The sequence below is a fragment of the Ursus maritimus genome, unplaced genomic scaffold, assembly GCF_017311325.1.
Source record: "Ursus maritimus isolate PB19 unplaced genomic scaffold, ASM1731132v1 scaffold_11, whole genome shotgun sequence".
Lineage (NCBI taxonomy): Eukaryota > Metazoa > Chordata > Mammalia > Carnivora > Ursidae > Ursus > Ursus maritimus.
In genome coordinates, this window is record NW_024423453.1 from 52,757,139 (window position 1) to 52,781,727 (window position 24,589).

Below are 24,589 nucleotides of genomic sequence, written 5' to 3' on the forward strand. Positions count from 1 at the left end.
TTATGAAAATTGTTGAGAATGGATTAATTGAAGGGTTTGATGTACAAGTAAAGAAATGAAGGATTATTGCCTCAGGATGTTGAGTGCCTTCTAAGGACATACATGGTCACTGTTTTCATGATTCTAATATATTAATAGTCAATGGAAGACAAAGTAGAATTGACTCTCTACCAAAATACCTATGTTCATTCCCCATAGTTCAGATCATTGGTAGAAAAAAAATCAATATTTTCAAACGGTCAATAGATTCAGTAATTTAAAGAAAAATGTCTTTGTTTTTGTCTTCCAAATTATAGTGAACGTGTCCCCTACTAAAGAGCAAAAATGAGCTTAAAAAGAAAAAGGAAACCTGAGATATTATACAGATTTTGTTGCTGTCATATTTGCTTAATTTGCAATGTTACTTATTTATGTTTACTTAATTACAATGCTGGTAGGTTCAGATTTTTTTTTCAAATCTTTTCAACAGACCTAACAGGTCTAACGTAAAGTAATAATGAAGGTCAGAATAAGATGTGAGAAGCAGTTGTCTTGTCAAGGCATAGTAACATAGGTATTGGGTTTGACATCATGATTATGAGCGTCACGGTGAAAGGATGTATGACTTCAACATTTTGACAGGAAACCATGGGTTTGGGTAATGGAGGATCAGATGATCAAGTGTGGGAGGCAGGTCCAAGTGAGTGTGTGTAGTGTTTGTCCTTTGATATTTATTGTCATTGCTCAGGTTCTCACCCAACCTGCAGTTTTCAGGAACCATGAGGCGCTTACTGCCAGATGGACAGCTTGTGCTTCTTGCATACTTTGGCTCCCCCAAGCTTCCCTTCTCCATCTGGAGTCTGGTTAAGTGTGCCAACACTGCAGCACCAGGAGCTAACTTCTACCTGCCTCTCCACGGCTGTGTTCTCTCCACGGAGCATCTATTTTTATATCACCTCATGCTGTAGCGCCCAGCTGGTTTTGTTGTTGTTGCTTTCCATTTGCAGCGATGTTAACTACAATGGTATTTATTCGTCATAAAAAGCACCTTTAAGATAGGTCATCCATTTGCTCTTTGTCATATTGTTTTGTACAAATGCAGAGTGAATTTCACTCAGCTTAGTCAAGGACGCAATGCCACTTAAACACTTCTCTTTATTTAACAGTAGATCATAATTTCCCTTCAATCTCTTTATAGCTTTATCAAGGAACAGTTGTTTCTGAATTGGAATGTGAATGCCAGCCTTCTATAGTTGAAGTAAATCCCACTGGAGAATCCATGTGAGGTTCTAGACCCAAGAAGCGATCCTGTGGCAGAATCTCTTGTCATAAAGTTCTAATATTTCCTTATGCCTCTGCTTGCCTTGATTTGTGTTATCAAACACAGGAGCTCACCTAATTTATGTATTTCAAACTTTACTCTGGTGGCTAAACTTCTTAATTTGGATACTATCTTATGGTTTTTTTTTAAAACTCAAAACCTATTTTTATTATATCTTATTTTGAATCTTTATTACTGTAACTCCTCCAAATAATTACTGGCTTCTTTCCAATATTCACTAATCGGATTTGTGTAAGAACGTTACAAAGGACCACACAACACTACCCAATAACAATAGGGATGCCAAAGGATACGGGGAGAGGAGGATTCTAAGAATATCTGGATAAGGTTGACTGTAACTATTTGTTTGAAATATTCAGAATACCTGTACATTTGAGAGGACTAAATGGGGTAAATACATAAAGGAAGCAAGGGCGTTCCCCAAAAGGAAGATTTTTTAAAAATATCTGGAAAATATTGGTGAACTCAAGAAGATAAATGGAACAAATTATGACCACCAGCTTAATAATAGTATGCTGGAGGGTGGAGGGACAACCAGCAAGAATAGTGTTGGGGTGTGATAGCAAAAGAAAGCAGGCAGTCTGATGTGCTAGGTTTTTGAGATTCAAATACAGACTAAGACCCTTAAATGAGCACATATTTGGATTAGTTTCTTCTCATGATGGTTATCAATATGTTATGTTTGTCATATCTTTTATTTTCTTTTTTTTGTGAGAGTAAGTTGGGGAAATTATATTTTCCTTACAGCTCAGGGAAGGTTGCACTTTGATTCCATAGTTTTAGGATTTTTTAGTGAGGACTAAAAAATCATAAACAAGAAAGGATAATCCAGGTGAAGGGAAAAAATACATAATATGACTGGAAGACTGGAAGGATTTCAGTTGTCTATAATTTATCATAAACTATGAGGAGTAAGGGTGAAATCTTAATAGGTAAGAGTCTCTATCCTACACCTGATGGGAGGGGATGAGTCTCCATGGTGATGGCTCTGAGGTTTACAGATTCACAGCAGCTGTGCATTCAGTATGAAAACAGATGAAATGAGAAAATGTAGTTGTGAGAAATGTAAGAAAGAGATACCAGGTCAGCAGAACATTATTAAAAATATCACCAGTTACTGAAATAACATGTGTTAACTGATGCCTTTGCTGGTACTGTGTGGTCATTAACACCTAATGAGAAACTTCTATACGCCAGTCTGCCAGAATCTCGAGACTAAATATGGCGGAGTCTCATTAAGATTTTACAACCTGGTAGGGAGACATATTGTAGCATATCCATTAAAATGAATGAAGTGCTATGAAAGAAAGATGTTAGAAAAGTAGTTGTAGTTAAATGCTTGGGCTCTGGAATCAGACTTTCTGGGTATGAATCTGGTGATTTGCAGGCTGAATTTCTTTAAGGTTCAATTTCTTTATCAGCTTTTTAAAATCTGAGGAAAATAACTGACTACTTTGTAAATTATTATGTATCAATACTTGTACCATACTCCCTTTAGTGCTTGTTACACACAGTACGTTAGTTATGAGAATAATTATGAATAAAATGTTGTGAGAACAACATGGAATTTGTAGGCTATAGGGCATCAAAATCTCTATGTGTGTTTGAGTGTCTATGTGTCTGTGTGTGTTTTCTGTGAGTGTGCATTTGGACATGTGTGTTTGCACCCAAGAGCTCAGACTTTATAAGTTGTCACACAGATTTAAGCCCCAGTTCTGGCCTCAATGCTGATTAGTTCTGACTCTGACAGTTCACTGAGTCTCTCTTTAGTCCCCTCGTATGTTGTAATTCCTACTTCAGAGAGTTGTGGTTGGGTATTCAAAAGACTCTCTAAAAGTTTTGCCAAATACAAATAAATCCATCCATCTCAGTCACTCCTTGCATAAGTTGGGGCGCTTGTATCTTTCCCTTTTAATATGTGAAAACTATGTTGATTGATATTACCTGGTTGCTTATGTTCAGAACATTTAGGTTTCTAAAATTGCATTTTTACTCTGTCCATGACTTTGTTTCTGTGTTCAATTAGAGTAACCAAAATCTAGATGTAGATGTATCATAGACTCAAAAAGACTTAATACTGTTTCTTTGTAGAAATGTTTGGATAATTTTTGATGAGATTATATTTACCTTTAAGAGACCCTACATATTAAAACCCCTTTACAAAAGATTTTATCAACACCCATTTACTCTGAAGTCAGGTTTAGAGCTTTTTCAACCCTGAAAAGTAGAGCTTTGAATTAAAGTAAATGAAGAACTCCAATACATAACACAAATCTGTGTCATAAAACCCCATGTTAAATGGGCACTTTATTTCTTGGAATTTCTACCAGAGCCTTATTGGTAGAGCTCTTAAATAAACTTACTTAATAGCTTTGAATCTAAGAACTGGAAGAGGACTGAGCAAAGATTTTGGAAGGATGTATACAGATAAGGGGGAAGCAGCCCCATATAACCAGAAGAGGACACAGTGACCTTAATGTCAGCATAGATGTGTATTCCTGCAGTTTCCAATTACCTGTGTTCATAGTGTCTACTATGAGTCACCGAGAAAGAATGTCTGCAGTCTACTTCTCATGAAGCTAGGCACATGTGTGTTATGTTTAATTTTGTTGCCATCTAAAAATCTGATGTAGAATGTTCACTTGCCCAAAATACTAAGAAGCATTACAGTATTTGGAGTAGCAGCAGGAAGGATGTGGGTTTGAACTCAGAAAGTATAAGGATGGGAGGGAGAGAGAGCCACAGCTAGAATGAAGGCAAAGAATAGAACAAAGCCTGTGGTCATGGGAGAATGAGAAGGCTTACAAGATGAGCGAAAGATGAAGCTAGACTTAGAGGTGGGGGGTGCCCAAACTTAGGGCTTATAAATAAGCATCATCCTTCGAGTTAGTGAAAGTACCTAAAGTACCTAAAGGCCCTGCCTTGAGACAGTATATTTCAATGCAATGGAGTTCGAGGCCAGGTGTCAATACTTTTTCCAAGTCCTTGCTAATTCTAATGGGTATAGTCCAAGGTTCACCCTTTGAGAAATAGTACCAAAGAAGATGAGGCCATTTGTTGAAGGCTCCATTTTGTGTAGGAAGTTAACGTTACAAATGTTCCAGAAAGATTAATCTGATGGAGTGGCATGCCAAGGGCCAATATGAAAGCTACTCATTAGTTCATTTATTTAGTGATGAAAGCCTGACCTGGCATGCTGACAGAAACATTAGAAAAGATGGAAAAGCTCTGTGTAGAGGGCCAAGACAACAAAATCGGATGATCCCCCCACTATTAAATATAGGACAGAGAAGAGGGAGCTCGTATACTAAGATATCACTGGAAAGGAAAACAATTTTAAAGGCAATGGATAGAATTTATATTGGGTTCCTCCTTTATTTGATTACAGTTAGTCTAGTATCTATTTAAGGTTTACTCATGAGTTAACACAACATTCTAGTTTCTATTGCTATTTAAGGCTTATTCATAAGGTAATATAATGTAAAGATAAAGTGCCTGGGTTTGAATTCCACCCCTTACTAAAATTGACTTGAGACAAGTTTGTTTACTTCACTGAACTTCCCATCTGTGAAAGGGCTGTACCAACCTCATAGAATTATTACAAGAATCAAGTGCACGCTTTGCACTTTCTGCATCCCTTGTACACATCAGAGAAAAACAATCTATGATGCTTTATTTGTCTTTGGTCTCAGAATCCTGTTTGCAGAACAAGAATTTTAATTTATTCGTACTTATTGCCTTGTCTTTCACAACACAGAACTTCTAAACGAGAAGAATATATTTAAATTTCCAAGGTCGTTTTGAAAGAAATATATTGGTAGCCATAATATAACATGCCTTCAGGACTCATGTACTTCTAATAGTTAACAAGCTGCTGCTTCTAGGCCAGAGCATTTCTAAGCACGCTTTTTCTGCACTCAGTGCCAGTTCTGCATTCTTATCCCAGTTGCTAATTCATTAGTTCTTTGCATCAGAACGTAGACCAAGCAAGTGAATGGCTAAAAACACTGCTTTTTCACTCTTCTTTAGAAATGAGGTTATCATTTTCAGGCTCAATTCTTACTTTTTTGGGCTATATGTTAGAGGACCATTAGTTGCTAAATAGTTGTATTAATAAATATATGTTTATTAAAATGAGGGGCGCCTGGGTGGCACAGCGGTTAAGCGTCAGCCTTCGGCTCAGGGCGTGATCCCGGTGTTATGGGATCGAGCCCCACGTCAGGCTCCTCCGCTATGAGCCTGCTTCTTCCTCTCCCACTCCCCCTGCTTGTGTTCCCTCTCTCGCTGGCTGTCTCTATCTCTGTCAAATAAATAAATAAGATCTTTAAAAAAAAATAAAATAAAATGACCATGGAGGTATTAGCTCTCCCAGAGAAAAGCAAAGCCAATTTAACCACATTTATGGCTTAAAAAAGGGGAGATGGTAAGTTTTGTCTTGCCAACATTTTTTTAAGAAAAAAAGATTCAAACTGCAATATTTCTACCAGAATCTCATTTTTTCAAACCATGAGATTGGAATTGTTCTAGTAGTTCGTCTCTTAAATTAAAAGTGAACTTCTCCCTCTGTGTGACTGTAGCATAGTTATGATGAGCTACATAGGGAACTCGGGTCAAAGACATATTGATTGTGGTTTTGGAAAGCTACTTCCATTGCTGCCTGGGTGGTTAAAAGAAAGGATACAAATGTGTATGTGTTAAGCCTTGGAGAACCTGGAAGTGTTTTGAGCTTGGCAAAATTAAATTTCACATTGAGATGTTTTGTTTAGCAAAACTCAAAACATATTTGGAACATTGCTTTCTCTCCTAAGTTTATACCTCTGGGTATTTTAAGCAATATGTTAATTTCTGATTCATTTCCAGTATTTTATGAGAGATTTTTGATAACCATGGGACCTTCTTCTTTGAACCTGGAAATATTGCCTTGCCAGTATTAAATTGTATTCTAGTCCAGAAAGCTTGAGTTCAGTTTAAAAATTTTAATCTGTGCCTTGATGGTTGGCCAGATATCATCAGTCATTCCCAGTATGTTTGTGTTTAATTATATGGAAATGCTTAACTAGTTTATCTTAACCATTACATATGTCGTTTTACCTTTATTATTGTGTTTGAGTGGAGATTCATTTAGAAAGAGTTCAGGACCCTAACCCATTAAGTATCAAGACTGTCTATAACTTTTATTTAGTAGAGTTGGTGTGCATAACATTGTAAATATTTGTATATACCCACATTAAAAAATGCAGTGTCTATTTTGCATATATTCAGAGAGCCTCAAATTCAACAATTCTAGCTCTAAGCCAAGTTTTGAGAAAAATATATGGAAAATATCCTCAAATGGATGTAAGTTATGATAGCAGAGAGTGTCATAAAATTGTTTTTTTTTTTTTGTCATTATTATTTTACAGATGACCTAACAGAAATTACTCGGTGTCAGCTTTTGTCTTCCTTTCATGGATGTGTGGCATTCTTGATGTCATGAAAATAAACTATAGAGCACAAGTTCAGAATTATTAATCACTGTACTTAGAAGGACTTTTTCATATTAAAATGTTGAAAACATTAACTGATCCTTTGAAGTATCTTGTTTTGTATATTTTATTGTCATTAGGGCACATTCTTATCATATAAAGTTTAGGAGAAGTTGTTATTCCTAGCTAGAGTTCTACTCTGTGTAATGTTGTATGTATAATTTCAGAGGAATCTACAGTTCCCACACAGATTTTCATCCTGTGTAACTCCAAGGGAATTCATTAACTTAAATACACAAGCTAGGAAAGATTCTGAATATCTCATTACTTCATAAGATGTAAACACTGAAGTTTTAATGAGTGTTCTAAGGCCAAAGAAGACCACTTTTTTGAATAAAAAATAAAATAAAAATATTTTAATCCTTGCTTTTGCCCATTAATGTTTATAATTGATCAGATAACTTTTATATTTAGTGACTACTTTTGTTTTGTGCTTAGAGATGCTCTATACTAGAAGTGAAATAGTCTAAACATACTGTAAATATAGCTGCTTCCTTAAGGAACCTTCCTTTCTGTGATTTCTAAATGTACAAATGAAGGGACAAGAACATACACATTCACGATGGTTTTGGAAATGACTCAATGGGAATCCACTACTGTGAATTCTACAGTAACAGAAATAAGACTACATATAGTATTCTTTTTTTTTTAAGATTTTATTTATTTATTTGCCAGAGAAAGAGGGAGAGAGGGAGCACACAAGCAGGGGGATGAGCAGGCAGAGGGAGAAGCAGGCTCCCCGCTGAGCAAGGAGCCGGATGCGGGACTGGATCCCAGGTACCCAGGATCCCGACCTGAGTGGAAGGCAGATGCTCAACCGACTGAGCCACCGAGGCGTCCCTACATATAGTATTCTTACGCAGGTGACTTCTTTGAGACATATAAAGTATATTAGAGAATATTACTTTTCATGTTTAATCTTTATTTTCTCCTGGTAAGTGGAAGCTATAGGAGGAGGTTTGATTTAAACCTTTTTTTCTTCATAGGAGGCACAAGAACCTCAGCATTTAAGATAGACATTATTCTTTTGACCATGTATGAGTGGAAACTAATAATATTTACCTTTGCTTTTCTTTTTTTAAGATTTTATTTATTTATTTGACTGAGAGAGAGTGAGTGAGAGAGACCACAGGCAGGGGGAGAGGGAGAAGCAGGCTCCCCACCACACTCTGATGTGGGGCTCCATCCCAGGACCCTGGAATCATGGCCTGAGCCGAAGGCAGACACTTAATGGACCGAACCACCCAGGCGCCCCTTAACTTTACTTTTTTTCCTTTCTTTTTAACCAATTCAAATGTACCATTCTGGAGTATGCCTCTTGGAAATGAAATTAATACATTATTCAAGTGACTATAATTACACTGTTTTGAAGAATATGGTATATATAAAATTGAATGGGTTCACTGGTGATCCAATAACCATCATATGCCCCAGAAATTGGGACTCATGTGTTCTTTTCTTCCTCTCTAAGGTCTCACCCTATGGGTTGTCAGTATTAGATTGTCCTTGGCTAGTGTAGACGGATTATCTAGTGTTGTCACCCATACCCACATCACTAAGGGTGCTAAGCCACTGCTTCCCATACCCTTCTCAGGCTATGGCTGCTGCATTTACAATCAAAATTGGTCAAGAAAGTGTCATGAGGTGCCCAAGAGGATTACTTTCTGTCAAACATATTCCCCCACTCCCAGTGTGCATTAGCAGCCCCAGTTCCTGGTGATCAAGATCAGTTACCCTGTCAGGATGGTGACACCTTACCTTGCCTGCTGGTCCCTTGGTACAAAAAGCTGAAAGTACTCAAGCAGTAGTCATAGTTTAAAGTTCAGTTGTCTTGTCATTTGGTAGAAAAACTCCTTTTTTGTGAACCAGGATATCTAAATGCTCAGAGTCCAGAGCTGTGGGGATGTGGACAACTGAGAGTGATGGCAACAAGCCATTTCTTTTTCTGTCTCTTGGCTGTGTGTGTGTGTGTGTGTGTGTGTGTGTGTGTGTGTCTGGCCCACACTCAGCTGTTAAGAATTTGTTAATTTTATGTTTTCTTATTATTCAATTTTAAGGGCTATATCTTCCTTTCGTGCTCTGTTTCTAACGTCCTCAAAATGTCTGTGTATGAAATAGCTGTAGGCCTCTGGGGAAGGACTGGAAAATCATTATCATATATTTTTTATGACATTGAAGAGTTATTTCTGTAGGAACCGTGATTCCTTCTTCGGTATATGGATTCCAGGTCTGAAAACTGGCTTACATCTTGAAGCTCAAGATATTTTTGGTGAGGTGGGAGGTAACCAGTCTTAACCTTCTGATCATCCAGCTTCCATATTTTTGATTAAATAATATCTTTTCTTGGTGGTCCATCTGTTTTGCCCCTTGGCTGCCATGTTCTATTAACTGTATCATAAGTCTCTGTCAGGGTCAGGGATCCTGAATGAGACTGCAGCCTTGCCATGCATTATGATAATTGCCTCTACCTGGCTTATGGTAATGGAGCATTGTTCTATGATCTCTGTTTTTTTGTTTGTTTGTTTGTTTTGTTTTGCATTTTTTTTTTTTTTTTTAGATTCTGTCCTACCTGTTGTCGGTGAACCCAGTTCTGTAACACCATTTTCTGCCATCAGTCTTGGCTTTTAGAGGATTATCACCTCTTACTGACACTGGTTTTTCTTTCATCAGCATGTTCCTTATTAGCCTTAGTAAGTGGTGACTCTTCAGGGCCTTTCTATATAGTATAGTCATCTGGTGGGGTTTCTGGCTGAGTATTGTATATCCATTCAAGCATACTTACTTCTTTGAGTCTTTAATCTCTCTGACATGACCATTCTGGCATTTCTCTCTTACTTAAGGTAGTTCGCATGTTTGCATTATCTTTGGTGTCCTTTCAATGATATTAAAACCTTTAGCACAGGATGGTGCTTCCAAATGAATAAACTCTCTCTTATATAATTTTATGTCCATCCCTTAGATTGAGTCCTTGTACTCTGGACTCCTCCAAGTACAAGTTGGCAAGGTTCTGTAAGTTCCTTTGGATACCGTCCTTGCCTGTTTTGGGCTCAGCTCATCCTGGTCAGTTTATATTGTGATTTAACCCTAGCTACTGGTTTAGCAGCCAGAAAGGGAGGTGAAGGCAGATCTTGAGTAGTGCATGCTGTCTTTCAGAGTAGGGCCACTGCATCATCTTTAAATAAGGGAAGAACACTAGTCCTTAATAAGATGGAGTAAGCCACTTCTTCAGGCTTAAAAGTTTCAGATAAATCTTAGGGTTCACAATTTTCAGGTGCTTCAAGTCGTATTCTTCAGCCCATGTGTTGGTACCATTATTTCCTAAGTAGAACCTAACTTTGGTATAGCTGACCTGCTGAGATTGGGAGGAATGCCCTTCTTTAAAGTTCTGTTAACTCTTAGGATTTGGCTTTGGACCTTATTTTTAATTTTCTCTGCTATCTGGCTGTGGAGGATGAGAACTCATGCTATGATGACCATCAGAGTCCTAAGTTAGGTTGAGGTGACTATACCCTTAAATCATACTCCTCTACAGTCATTGGATACTGGATTCTTACATGAAGTGGGTTTGGCTATGGATTTTGCAGCTTTTTCAGCCAAGAGGGCTAATAGCTGAAGTCTTTCGGTCAAAACATTTCCAACGTCTGGAAATCAATTACTAAAATAAGATGTGGGATCTGGACAACCCATCAAAGCATCCATTAAAAAACACCATAGGAAAGACTCTAGTAGTGTTATTCCTCTCATATTTGTAGGGGCGGTGCAAACAGTGGCATTTAGGTTACAGCACATAAAAAAAATCTACCCTTAAATATACTATAATGCCCAGACATATTTACAAATCATTTTTGCCAGGGGCGCCTGGGTGGCGGAGCCAGTTAAGCATCTGCCTTTGGCTTAGGTTATGGATCCCAGAATTCTGGGACTGAGTCCTGCATTGGGCTCCCTGCTCAGTGGGGAGTCTGCCTTTCCCTCTGCCCCTCCCTCCCACTTATGCCCCTCTCTCTCAAATAAATAAATAAAATCTTAAAAAAATAATTTCTGCCAATTTAAGGAACAAATGATCCCATTCTTACACAAATTTTGTGGGTGACTAGGAAAGAAATAATATCTGCCAGCTCATTTTATAAGATTGGTATATCTTTGATTCTAAAGCTAGACAATACAAATAAGAGTAAAAATATGATGGGCCAATTTCTTTTATAAATCAAAATGCTAAAATCCAAAATAGGAGCATAAGGGACTTCTCTAACCTGATGAAGTATCTGCCAAAACATTAAAAACACAGTCAGTTCTAAAATATTAGAAGGCTTGTATTTAAAAGTTGTGAGACAGGTGTTACTGCAATTACTGCTTATTTTCAATATTAAGGTTTTAAGAATTGTGTAAAACAGACAAAGTTTACACACATGCAAACACTAGAACTGTAAAGAATGAACACAGTTTATTACTTTCAGATGATAGAATTGTCTTCATAAGCAATGCAAGAGGTCTATTGGAGCCAATGGAAATATCCAACATATCTGATGAATAAGAGAAAAAAAATATAAAATTATTTTCTTATATTAAAGAACACCTAGAAAATATAATTTAAAATGTTAGTATTTATTATAGCTACAAAATATGAAAGTTTATCTAGAAATAATTTCAACAAGACGTGTATAAGACCTTTATGATGAAAAAGTTATACTTTATGGGAAGGTGTACATAAAACCAAAAATAAGTTGAAATATGATTAGGAGTGTGAAAATTAAATATCTTTAAAATGAAAACTTTCTCTTTATTAATTTGTAGAATCAATGCAATTCTAATCAATACTTCAACAGGGTTTTTCTTATAGCTTGACTATCTGCTTTTGAAATTCATGTGGAAAATCATATTGCTGAGAAGAACTGAGAACATTTTGAAAACTTAGGTAGGGGAGTTGTCCTATTATATATAAAGACTCATCATAAAGAGATTGTTATCAATACAGTATGGTATTAAAGACTGATATACTAGTGAAATAGAATAGAGGGCCTATAGATATGTGACATATTTGTGACAGAGGTGGTATTGCAGGTATTTGGAGAAAGGATGGACATTCTTTAAATGAAGCTGGAAAAATTAGTTATACATATAGAAGAAGGGAAATTTAATTTTTATCTATCACAAAAGAAAAAAAATAGTTCAATGCAGACCAAAGACGTATGTGTGAAAAGATTTTAGAATTTTAAAGAAATTATTTTTATGACCTCAGAAAAAGACGTGCTGCTTAAATATGACTTGAAAGCACAAAACATAAAAGAAACAGGTTATAAAATTTGTGTTAAAATTAAATGCATTCATTTGAATTGAGTTACATTGACTAAACTGTAATCAGCATCCACTATAAACCAGAAACTATTGAAATGAGAGAAAATTGGTATCGAGAGTACCTAAGAAGAACATACAATCAATAAGCATAGGACAAACCTACCAAAGGAAAACCATCACAAAGAGTAGGAACAGCCCATTCTCAAAAGAGAAAGCCTTTCAAACATGTGTATACCAATGCTTAGCCACACAAGTAATCAGGCAATGTGTTTTAAAAAATTTGTTTTTCTTTACACATACATTTGCAAAAAAAAATGAGTTGATTTCCTAGTGTCCTTCGAAGGTGCTCAATTTTTTTTTTTAGTGTTATGAACTAATGGACTTAATGTTCAATATGATCATTGATTATCCTTATCGATGTTCAAATTGTCCCAGTTTTGGCCAGTGGAAGCTTGTTCAGTTGTTCTTGAGTCCTTTAACATTACACTTTCATCTTTGGTAGCTTCATTGTTTTCTGGTTTATAGTACATTCCAGGCTCACCTTATTCATTTCCTAACTGAAACTTACAATCAGTCATTTTTTTCAAAGAACTCTGATTTTTTTACTGGGAAGTTTTCCTGGGTGCTAGTGGTGTTTGTTACCACTGTGTTGGTCATTCATTTTTTTTTCTCTAGACTTTATTAATAGACAGAACTAGGAAATATGTGCATATATTATTTTTATTATGTAAAAAATTATGAGACAACTTTATTATTAATAAATATATGAACTTCTCTTTTGTACTTGATCTTGTGCTAGGTATTGGGAATTCAAAAATAAATAAGGCAAAATCTCTTTCCTTAGGGATTAATAATGTAGTACTTCACAGCATGGAGACTTTAGTTGACAATACTATATTTTATAGTGAAAGTTGCTAAAAGAGTAGATTTTAAAAGTTCTCACACTCGAAATTTATAACTATATGAGGTGATGCATGTATTACCATGTATAAAATCACTACATTTTACACCTTAAACTACACAATGTTATATGCCAATGATAATTCAACAAAGCTCGAAAAATAATTTAGTATATCAGGTAGGTTCTTTTAACAGCCATTCAAAGACAACTTTAAATTGACTAGTTAGCTGTCTATTTTTCTATTTTACCATTCAAAAAATTAGTAGGCTTAGGTACCTGAGGGTCGCTTTGCATCATTGCAAGGAATATTAAAACTAGGTAAAACTGCCAGAATTAGTCACATCACCCTAGCAACTGCTCATAGTATCAGTTTTCCCAGTCCTGTACCTTTAGCTTTAACTACGCTGAGTATCAGTGAATGACATTCCATCATTACAATTGGCTGCGTGCTTAAATTACTTTTACTTTTTTCTCCCAGAAAATGGCTCCAATAATCATTCTTTTGAGACCACTAATGAAATTCAAGAAAAAAAATGGATTTTAAGCATTAGTTTTTAAACATATTAGTCCTTTCAGAGGGCTTCTTTAAGACCTTTTTAAAAATTTTTTTATGTTTTAGAGATTGGTTTGTTTTATAAGACTCCAGCAACTTTTAAAGTGAATTAATATGTAGGTTTATTTTTTTATACCACTGGGTTATTTTGCTCAATAGTGAATATATAATTTTTGTTCATGATATGCGTTTGGCAGGTTTTTTTTAAACTTGTAATTTACTCTTTTTTTTTTTTAATTATCTCATCAGTAATCTCTACAGAGAGATTGGGATTTAATGGCCAAATTTCTAATTATACCTACTTGCTAAAATTTTTGCTAGTTTTAAATATTTACATTTAAAAAATGATATAATTAAGGACAATATTTTCCTGGCATTTATAAAGATTTTATTTACCTGATGTGCATGAATTTCTGTTTGTATTTCAACATCCGTTTTCTTTTACTTTATTATCTTAAACATGGCTTGAAACATGATGGGTGGATTCCTCGGTAACATTAATATTGTCCCTAGGTAAGCAGAGTCTTAGGTGGGTTTATCCTTTCCCATATGCAAGTCATGATTAACTCCCTTTCGCGTAGTAAACACTTCCCTTGTAGGTCACGTCCATTTTTCAATAAAGTATATTATCTCCATATGCCGGTGCAGGTAACATCCTTGTTTCTGCAAATCTGAAAAGAAACAGAACCACAAATTTCTTCACTCCATGTGAGACCTTCACATGCTTAAGATGAGTCACCAGCATGACCTCAAACTGAAATTTTTAGACAGGTGATGCTTCTGACTCAGAATCTTGTAACTCTAACAAATAACCTAAAGTCAGTGCTAATCAACTGCTACTTAAAGTAAAAGGTAGATATTATATGATGGGCAATAGGGAATGGTAAGTTTTTAAAACAGTAAATCCTATCAGCAGGTTTAGTGTATGAATCAATATCCTAGGGTTTTCTAAGCCTTGAATAGAATGAAGTTGTCGGTGAGTGTATTTATTGATAGTGAGCACTACACATTTAATATTAGTATAAGTTACTGGCACTTTATAAATCTTTTAAAGGAAAAGTTTAAAATGTTGGAAATAGTATTGACAGGATATTTCACTGTTCTTTTAATTTTTGCTTGTTTCGGTGTGAATAAAGTTCCCTTTTATTATCCTCCCAATTATTTAAAGTTGCTGGGACTATCAAAGAAAGAAACAGAAATCAGTACGTGGAGTCCAGTTTTTAGGATGTCAGTGAGCTTTGAAATTTTGTGAAGTTTATTTCACTGAGCACATGTTGTTTTATGGGTTTGCAGAGGGGGATATTTAACCAAAGAGAAAACTCAGCCTTGGACTTGTGCTCAAGAGGAAATCTTTTACAAAGAACCAGAAAGGTTGGAATGCAGCAATTTCTCTCTTAACCTTTCCTAACAGTAGACTAAATAAAAATGGGAAAAAAGTGGGAAAAAAGATTCTGTTTGTGTGAAGGGATGACCAGCCAGTGGGTAAAACATAGCTAGGATATAGAAAACAGCAAATTTGCATGAAGTCTTACTTCCAGGAAGACATCAAGGTTTACTCCAAGAGCTAGTGTCAATATTTAGAAAATAAACAAACTTAATTAAGAAAGAAGTATCAGGGTTGACTCCTACACAAGTGGCCACAAGTGTAAACAATTGCAAGCCTGAGGGAAGAAAAAACAAGTGTTTACTCTGTAGCTACAAGATGTATGATGTGGGAAACATAAATAAACCAGATCTTGGTAGCGGTTGATTATATATTCTTTATTTGAGCAGTAGAAGAATGGCAGTTTTTAAAAACTGAGAAACTACAATAATTTGTTTTCTTACAGCTTGTAACAAATCATTAGACCATATGCAAAAAAAAAGTTTCAGTATTGATTTTTACATTGTTTGATCAAAGTACTTTTCTGTCAATGTTTTCTCTTTTGAGACAAAGAGTTCAGAATGAATATTTGTGGTATGGGTGATATTTTAAAAATGTTCTGAGAAATCCTATCCATGGGCATTGTGGGCTATAAATGCAGATTGATATGGTATTTCAATGGATCTTTTGTTATGAGAAAAATTTTGTTTTCTGACTTAAAAAGAAAGATGTTTATTTGAAAAGTTAGCATTTAATCATATCCATAATGTAAAATTGCATTAAGGCAGGAAAAAAAAAAGGATTTAAAAAAGACAACTTGTTCCTTGTATTCTGTGTTCATAATCTATCGATCGATCTAGATTCATCTTGAAACTCATGGATATCATGGAGAATGACTTTATTATCAAATGTCACCATTTTCTGGAGAAATATTCCTTGCTCTAGCATGGTTTATATGTATGTGTGTATGTGTGTATGTGCGTATGTGTGTATGTGTATATGTGTATATGTGTATATGTTTGTACTGCATTTCAGATGGAACAGTTGATTTTGTATTGAGGCGTTACTTTATTTCCTGATTTAGGAAGTAATTGAAGAACACTGTGTCACTCTAGCAGAAGTTCTGTGTTTAATTTGGAGGATGTTTGGACAGTTTGTTTTTTTTTTTAAATAATCAATAATCCAAATGGTATCTAGCGTTTTATACCTCACCACACCTCCTCCCTTCAAAAAAGACATCTTGTTTGAAAATGTCCAGAGAAGAGTCATGTTATCCAGAGACACTTTTCAATCTAGTTTATGGGGCAAGAAGAAGTAAATCATTTTATTTAACTCATCATTCGTATTTCACTAGATGGGTGCTTTTTAATTGCAGATTAGAAGATTTTGCTTAGTTTATATAATAGTATATGATAGAAGTGAAAATGCAGATCTTGGGGGGAAACCCTATAAATTATTTTAAATAAAACATTGGATGGGCTGTTTTCTTACAAACAATCACTACAATAATTGGACTGCAAATACTTCCTTTTTTATTATTAGAAATTTAAGAAGGAAATATACTACACAAAAAAATTCTCATCCTAATTTTTTTTGAAGAGTAATTCCGAGAATCTGTATAAAAATATATATTTACTTATTTTTATGTTGTATCAAGACTTTAAATATAATTGTTTCCCAAACTTGGAACTTAGATTAACTTTCATGTGTGTCATTTGGGGGCAAAAATTTATTCTGTGCATATGAAATGCCACCAGAAAGTTGTTTTCCCTTTTAAGTATTGTAACATTATCTCCAAGATGTATAATTAGAACTTTTGCCAAATCTTACTTTTCCTTGGGAATTTGCTTAGTGGTTGTCAATCAAGTAAAAATAGTTGACTTTTGAGCCTTCATTGTTGTCCTTGTCTGAGGAAATTTTTACTAAGCCTTTATTGTAGGGTAGAGCAGCCAAAGCAGCCTTGTCAGGCCTTCACATGACCTCATTCTTCCTCCCTAAATCCAATATCAATAAAAGCAGAAAGTTTAAACTGTATATGGAAACAATGTAAGAAGCAAGTGCTCTTGGCTATTGTTGAATCTTTGAGCTATCTCTTCAAATCTCATAAATCTCAAGATATCTGATCTGTTAGTTCAGTCTGTATTTCCTGAGTATATCAGTGTGATGTTTAGAGAAAAGTGGACACATTTCCCATAACTACATTTAATAATATACACTACTGAAATAAAAAAGAAAGGCAGTTGCCCTTTTTTAAAGTTTTTGTTCAGTATCTAACAATAATCCACTCTAGATTGAAATGATTTGAAATATTGCTTAGAATGGTGAATATTTAGTATTTTGGGTCTTAAGGCAAACCTGTGACGTATGTGACATGGCTGGCCTTTTTTTCGTCATACACAATTTATACCCCGATCCAGGGTATTTTCTCACTCACATTTTTTGTGTGTGTGTCTCAAAACATATATTGAGGACCTACTTTTTGTCAGGCACTCTGGCGGTGAGGGTTTAAAGATGAACAGCAAATGCTTCCTGTGGTCAGTATTTTCAAAATTAGAATGAAGAATCAGACTGTTGAAAACGTGGTATGATATCTGGTGTGCTGGTCTATTACTGAGAGAAGCACAGGCAGGACACGGAAGCAGATGTGACACCAGATTGGTTGGAAAGAGGAGGTTTCGGAAAGGGCTTTCTAGAGGTAATGCCTGAGGAGACTCTATCAACTTGTTTATTACAGTACGCTACCAAGTAGTAACCAGCTACCAGATACTTTAGCGTTAATTCAAGTAAATGTATTCATTTTTGTGAGGGTATTTAGTTTGCAAGCATTTTCTCCTGAGTGGACCAAAAGACTTTGTTTTTGGCAAAAGTAGTGGCTCTTTACTTTGTGTGATCCTTTCTGACAACCTAGGGTGGACCTTGTCCCTGCAAAACATGTTGTGACTGGCTGTATACACTCATACATATTTTTTGCATACAGCTTTTAGGAAATCACAAGCTCGAAGCCTCCTTAAAGCTGGTCACTGGATCTCAGCTTCAAAACGGAAAGGCTAAAGATCACTGGGGAATCTTGAATGGGTGGAAGAAATATCATTTAAAGTTATAGTGTAAGGAACCACGATCCTGAATTGCTCATTCTTACCATACATTCTTCTATAAAATGTGTTTACTCTACCTACTGCAATAAAAGCTATTTGTCTTTCTCGGTCTTCGATTAAAAAAAAAAATGTAGTGCAATGAATGCAAATAGCCTTCAGAAGAAAAACAATACCTGTGGTTTTCCATGTAGTTTAAAAATTGTTCTTCTTGACATTTTGTTTTGGCCTGTTGGTTAGCTCCAACCCCGTTTTTGACCATAGGAATCCAAGCAGAATTCCAAACAGATAGTAAATATTCTAATTGTACTTGAGCTTTTCCTTAGTATTATCATCTATAACCAGTTTCCTGTATTGCTTTCAGTTCTGATATCCCCGACCTCAAATCACTGTATTAAATGGGGCTAATAAGTAATAATTCATACTTTTTTGAACTGTTTCTAATTTTTGTGTTTTTTTGATGCAAAACAAATAGAAAATACCATAAAGAAAAAAAAAACCCAAAAAACCTCCAAAGCGGATTTGAGAATGACAAATATCTTGGAACCTAAATAACAAATACGTGTTAGATTATAAAACAAATTCTAAATCCATGTAATATAGAGTCTTGTGGTCCAGTTTGCTATACCAATGCATAAGTAGAATATTTCAGCATGCAGAAATAGGACACTTAGATTTAAGTAGAAGATGAATCAAGGAAACCCTCAAATGTGTGCAATATGAAGAAAGAAATTGTGCATTTTAAACTGTGTGATAGGTTGTAATTTTAAGGTGGCTATTTTTTTCTTTCTTTTCCTGTTGATAGTATCAAAATTTAAAGATACATATGGCCTGCAGTATATCAAGTCTGTACACAAATGAATTGGCTTTGTCATGGACTATGGCTTGTTCTCAAAGAAATATTTGGTTTCTTCCTGAAGCAATTCATGGTGTGTTGAGAACGGACACACTATACTGAACCTTTTAGTTCAGAAAAGATAACAGTAAATAAAAAAATGGATTTATGTATTTCAGAACAGTTTTGTCTCCTTTTAAGAATCATCTGGCCTTGTGCCTTTTCTTCTCCCCAGAAGTAATGTTTTTGCTTCTGTGAAGTGTTATATCCTTGGACTGCTGTTCTGTTTTTGATATAATCCATCCATCAAGACATGAATCCTATTGCATGTGAAAAGTCCTTACAAGAAAATAAAAATCTAAAACACATTTGAGTTTTATTTTACTCATACTACTTTTACTGACAAACTGCGTTTTGTTTGGTTGAGTGCCTCAGCTTTCAAGTTAACCAGCTGATTCAGAAAGAAGCAAAAGTTTATTCTTGCAAAAAAAAAATAATGCTAATAAAGATGATGACAATGACAATTATTTGCAGTAATGGCAGCTTGTTAAAAATGTAGAGTCTGAGGCCTCTCTCCAGACCAACTGTATCAGAGCCTGCATTTTAACCAGATCTGCTGTGATTCCTACTCGAGTTAATGTTCCAGTGACACAGTTTTCCTGTCTCTAGTTGCCCCAAGCACTAAGAAAGGAAGAGCCAGGCTCAGAGTCACTGCCAGTCAATGCCGTCAACTGTTTGCATAATAAACACACATGATGGAGGATTTAAATAACTCAGCAAACTTGGATTTACCTGAAAGTGTAAAATTCTGAAAAATAGGTACAAAATTTACTTTTGCGAAAACTAAGAAGACTTTTCTATAATTGCAAATTTTTTAAAATTTAGGCAGGCCATCTATTTCTTCAGATGTCTGGCTTTAGGGACGGTGAAGCATCAGTGGTTTCTGCTAGGGGTGTATGAAGCTGATTAGAATCTGGCTTCAATTTCAGGCATCAAGACCAACCTCCTACCCAGTGCTGTAAACTGTTCTACAGACCTTTCATTACTTTGTCTTTATGATAGTAAAAGGTAGTGAGCATCTCTCTGCTTCTACAGACTGCCATTCCATTGACGGTAGGGCAGAAGAGAGGAGTTGATTAGAGAATTTTAATTTTAATGAATATTTTTCCATACGGTGAACTGATAACCTACCTTGAACTAATTTCTATCTTCTTCCTTTATAGATTTACACATAAGTCTAACCCCTTCCTATCTCATATCATTTTGTGTGAGGGAACTAAACTGGGTAAATAATTTTACATAATAAACTTTTGACCAAAGCCTGAAGTAAAGCTTTCAGGATTGAAATCTAAATTTCATAAATTAATTTTATTAACTATTTTTTATAGCTAAAATTCCTAAATAGTAAGGTTTAGATCTACTAAAAGACAGTGATTTGAAAAGCATGGATTTCATCATTTCCTAAAATTTTAATGTATTTTCCTCCTCTCCTGATTTTGCAAAAGAAGAATTTGAAGAAAATCTTGAAAAAGAAAATTTGCAAACTTGTATCATGAAACAGAGATCCCAGAATTTCCAAGGCATTTGTCAGTGTTTTACAATCTCATGATTAACTTATTCTCTCTCTTAAATTTGCTGTGTTTCTTAAAGTTACTATATTTTGACATCTGACACCACTAAGAGATTGATTAGTCTAGTTTTGGACTCAAATAAAAAGGAAGGTAATTTTTTTATTATGTTAATGTATATTTCTAACCTTAAAAGAGAAATTCACATACTGGTTTTAGAGAAATTATCTCATTTTTTCCCACAATTGTTTACAGAGCTTTGTTTTAGTAGGTAGCCTAAAAGACTGGATGTAAAAGACAGAGTCAGTGCGTTTTCAGGATTTGGGGCAATGATTTTGAAGCTCCTGAAAATATGGACGGTGTTTTACTTATCATTAAAGATCAAAGGTTACCACCTAGTCATTGACTAAATAAATGTTGACTTAAATAGTATTTTTGGTATTTATTTATACATTTTATAGAAACTCAGAGGCAATGTCATCTTTAGAGAAAGTGCATATAATTGTATAAAAATGTGATGAATAAGTCCCTGTAATGGTAAATATTTAGCTGCTGCTACATCTCCTTCTACCTGCTGCTGGTCACAGGCATCTACTGTAAATTCAAGCACATTTATCAGATTTTCATTTACTTGCAAATTAGCAATGATTGCTGAATTCACTTTCTTTAGATTCCCCCATAAATCAGGGACTGTTTCATTCAAACATATGAATGAAACAGTCAAAAGTAAGAAACATCAAAAGTAAGAAAATGTAGGTCATACCCTTTTACAAGGGGTTCATATTATGGTATAACAGGTCCAATATTATATTCAGTTATAGTTACTTTTTGAAATATCTGTCTATGTGGACCACATTTCCATATTTTTAGCAATATTTTTCTAATTAGCTTTGTTTGCATTGACTTTGCTCTTAAATATTTTACATTTTAATTGAACTTTTCTTTTTTAGCTGTGTTTTGGGGTGATATTGCCTTAGATGATGAAGACTTAAGTATCTTTCAAATTGATAGGACAATTGACCTTACACAGAACCCCTTTGGACTTGGACATACCACAGGTATGGTTGATTATTTGATTGAATTTGTGTTCATTTTGGAGAAAAGATACTCTTGAAATGCTTTAAGTATTCTTTGGGTCACTTTTAATGCCCTGCTGATCAACTTCAATTTCCTAAACATAAATGAACCTATTTGGAAATTTAGATTTTATTCACAGTTTTAATTTTATTAATTAATTTCTTTGACAAGCATTTTATAATGTTTACCATGTACCAGGCCTGGTTTAAGTGCTTTGCAGACAGTAACTCTGAAGGTGCATAATAATCCCGCAAGGAATAACCACTAATATTATTGTGACTTACAAGTGAGGAGATCAAATTAATTGTATTTCTTATTTCAAACTGTATAGTTTTTCCCATAAGCATTTACTTAGTTTGTACATTTTCAGTTTGTTTTTAGAACATGTGAGAAATAACCACTTATTTTATCAATTTCCTTTTTTTCTGTGTTAATGAACTACCTACACAGAATTTTTTGTAATTTCAATTTCTATAAAAATTTTTAAAAATTGCTAAATCTTAAAGGCATTTTTCCCTTTCTTGGTTTTGAAACATTGCTTTTTGAAAATCCTATAATTACTCTCTCTTCTCCTTGTAATTACCTTAATATTAGCTAAGACATTTCATTTTTCTCATAATTAACCTTCTTCTAAATCTATTTATATGTGCTCCGGGCCTATATAGTTTGAAGTGTAATTGTTACGTAATTGTCATTTCAAACATATAAATGCCATTCTTTAAAAATGTTTCTTATAACTACTTAGGAATGAATACATTTAAATATTATCTCATCTTTCTAAAATGTTCAGTGAAAAAATTTCAAAAATTTTTCTCAAGTAGCACAGCAAAAATGTGACCATGTAATGCAAATAATCAAGTGCATTATTAGTCAGTGAACAAGCACTCTAACTTACTTGCCTTATAAGGACTTAATTGATCTTTTGCTCTAGGAGGCTTATATGGTAATGGTTTTTGTGATTATTTTGGGTTTTTATTAGCTTTAATCTAGGTAAATAAGTTTTGGTATTAATTTCAAAGGGGAAAAAAAGATATTGGAAAGAAATAGATCAAGGTGCAAGCACAGTCTGTTGTCTTTATGGATTTCTGGCCCTTTCATTTTCTTTGCCCAAGGGGACTCATGAACCATACTCTCGTGGTATGAATGCATCTACACTTGTTCAGATATCATTAGTGGTTATATTGGTTGTTTGCTCAGTGATGCCTTTTTGTTATTTGTCAATTGAAAATTCAAAAAGAAGGGAAAATGGGAGATAAAATTGGGAGAACATTTTATTAAAGGCCTGGGATGAGAATCAGAGGACTTGGATTTTCCTCCCATGATCTGGTTTCTGACTTCTGACAGGAAATCTGCCTTTTCTATTCTTTTTCCAGTTGGTAAAACTGCAAAAGGTCGTATTTCCTTATCCTGACCTCCTCTCCTACCTTTTGAGCTATAAAATTCTTTACATTGATTTTTATAAATTTTGCCAATTACATAGCATAACAGAATGTATTTTGCTGCAGAACATCCTTTTGGATTGTTGTGATGTCTTTGTAATTATGTGTCATTGGTTTTTATAAATTATCAAAACTCATTTTCAAATTATATTTGAATATATTATAAAATATGATAGGCTGTTAAAAATATTTAAAATTGATCACAGCTTTGGAGCAAGACTTGCACTATACATTTGCTCTTCTAATGTTTTTATTTCCATTGCTGATTTGGCTTCTGCAAATATTCAGTTTACATTGGAGAAGTAGCTGGAATGCAATCAACAGGGCAGAGCAACTTGCTGTCATCCTATATAACACTATGCGATGTCAAGGTCACAGTGAAGGAAAATGTTTCAAATTATCAATAGATGACTCAGTTGCCATGATGTCCAAATAAAGTCATTTAGATTGCTCTGTGGATCACCCCGCCCACTTGTTTTTAGTTACCAAAACTGTGTTTGTAAAATGTTTACACTCTTCCAAGATTTATGGATCTTCATGACTCTAACATTCTAAGACTGCATAAAAGAAGATGTCCAAAGAGAAATCAATGTAGCCTATTGGTATGGTTTATTTAGAAGAGCTTTAAAATGCAATGAGTTTAACTTAACTATTTTCTTTTATTCCTAAGGTGGATTTGGAGACCATGTTATGTCAAAGAAACGAGGGGCCCTCTACCAGCTTATAGACAGGATAAGAAGAATTGGCTCTGGTATATCAATGTTTAAAGTTGCAGACGCTTGACTTGATGTACAGTAAATATTATACTAATAGCAGTTCAGTTTGCCATTAATATGGGAAGTATGTAAAGGGTATATGCTGAGAAACAGTCCTTTATTCATTTTTGTTAGCTGATGTTTCATGTAAATGTTTTAGAACTTAATTTGGGACAATTGAAATGTTTCTTTAACTTATTTTCAGCTTCTCATTATTATAAAGTGCATTAGGGAGTTATTTTACTGTTGATATTTATTTCCGGTGCAGTGTATATCACACTAAGGTGTTTTTATCAAGCATGGAACTACATCAATTTTAATCAAAAAACGTCATGACCGTTTTGAAATAAAACCCACTTAAAGCAACTTGACAAACTGATTGGTTAGATTAAAAAATTGATTGAAAATGTTTTGACCCTTCCAGAAATATACATAGAAAAATAGCCTTCTGGTTTCAAAATTAGTTAATACTTACAGTATTGAATTTGTTAAACACTGTTTATAGATTGTCGAGTTTTAAAAAAGTTTTCTGTTCAAAGTTTGTCCTAACATTTTTTAAATTGATGAATTACTAATTAAATAATTGACAGTACACACTTTCAAGGAATAATTTTCCCAAGCAAAGAAGCTTTGCTTCAGGATATTAAAAAAAAAAAAAAATAGACCTTTAGGGACATGGGAATAAGGGGCATGCGTTCAGTGTTGGTTGTGTCTGAAGTATATTCCGTTAGTGTGATATTTGGATCAACAGTGATAGATGAATAAGAATGAATAATAATGCAAATTTAGGAAAAACAAAAACAGTTACAAAAATATTTTGAAAGGCCACCAAGAAAATTAATGACTGCAGACTTGAAAGCTGCTCCAG

General features: G+C 34.6%; 1 protein-coding gene across 1 annotated transcript in view; it reads left to right on the plus strand.

The window, feature by feature from the left end:
• The first annotated feature begins 627 nt into the window (after window positions 1-627).
• Window positions 628-24,589, plus strand: part of TLL1 (tolloid like 1) — a 136,954-nt gene continuing 112,992 nt past the window's right edge. Inside the window, exons 1-3 of the mRNA XM_040625543.1 lie at window positions 628-679; window positions 21,401-21,508; window positions 23,637-23,717. Of these exons, the coding sequence (XP_040481477.1) occupies window positions 628-679; window positions 21,401-21,508; window positions 23,637-23,717 (241 nt within the window). The remainder of the gene's footprint in view (window positions 680-21,400; window positions 21,509-23,636; window positions 23,718-24,589) is intronic.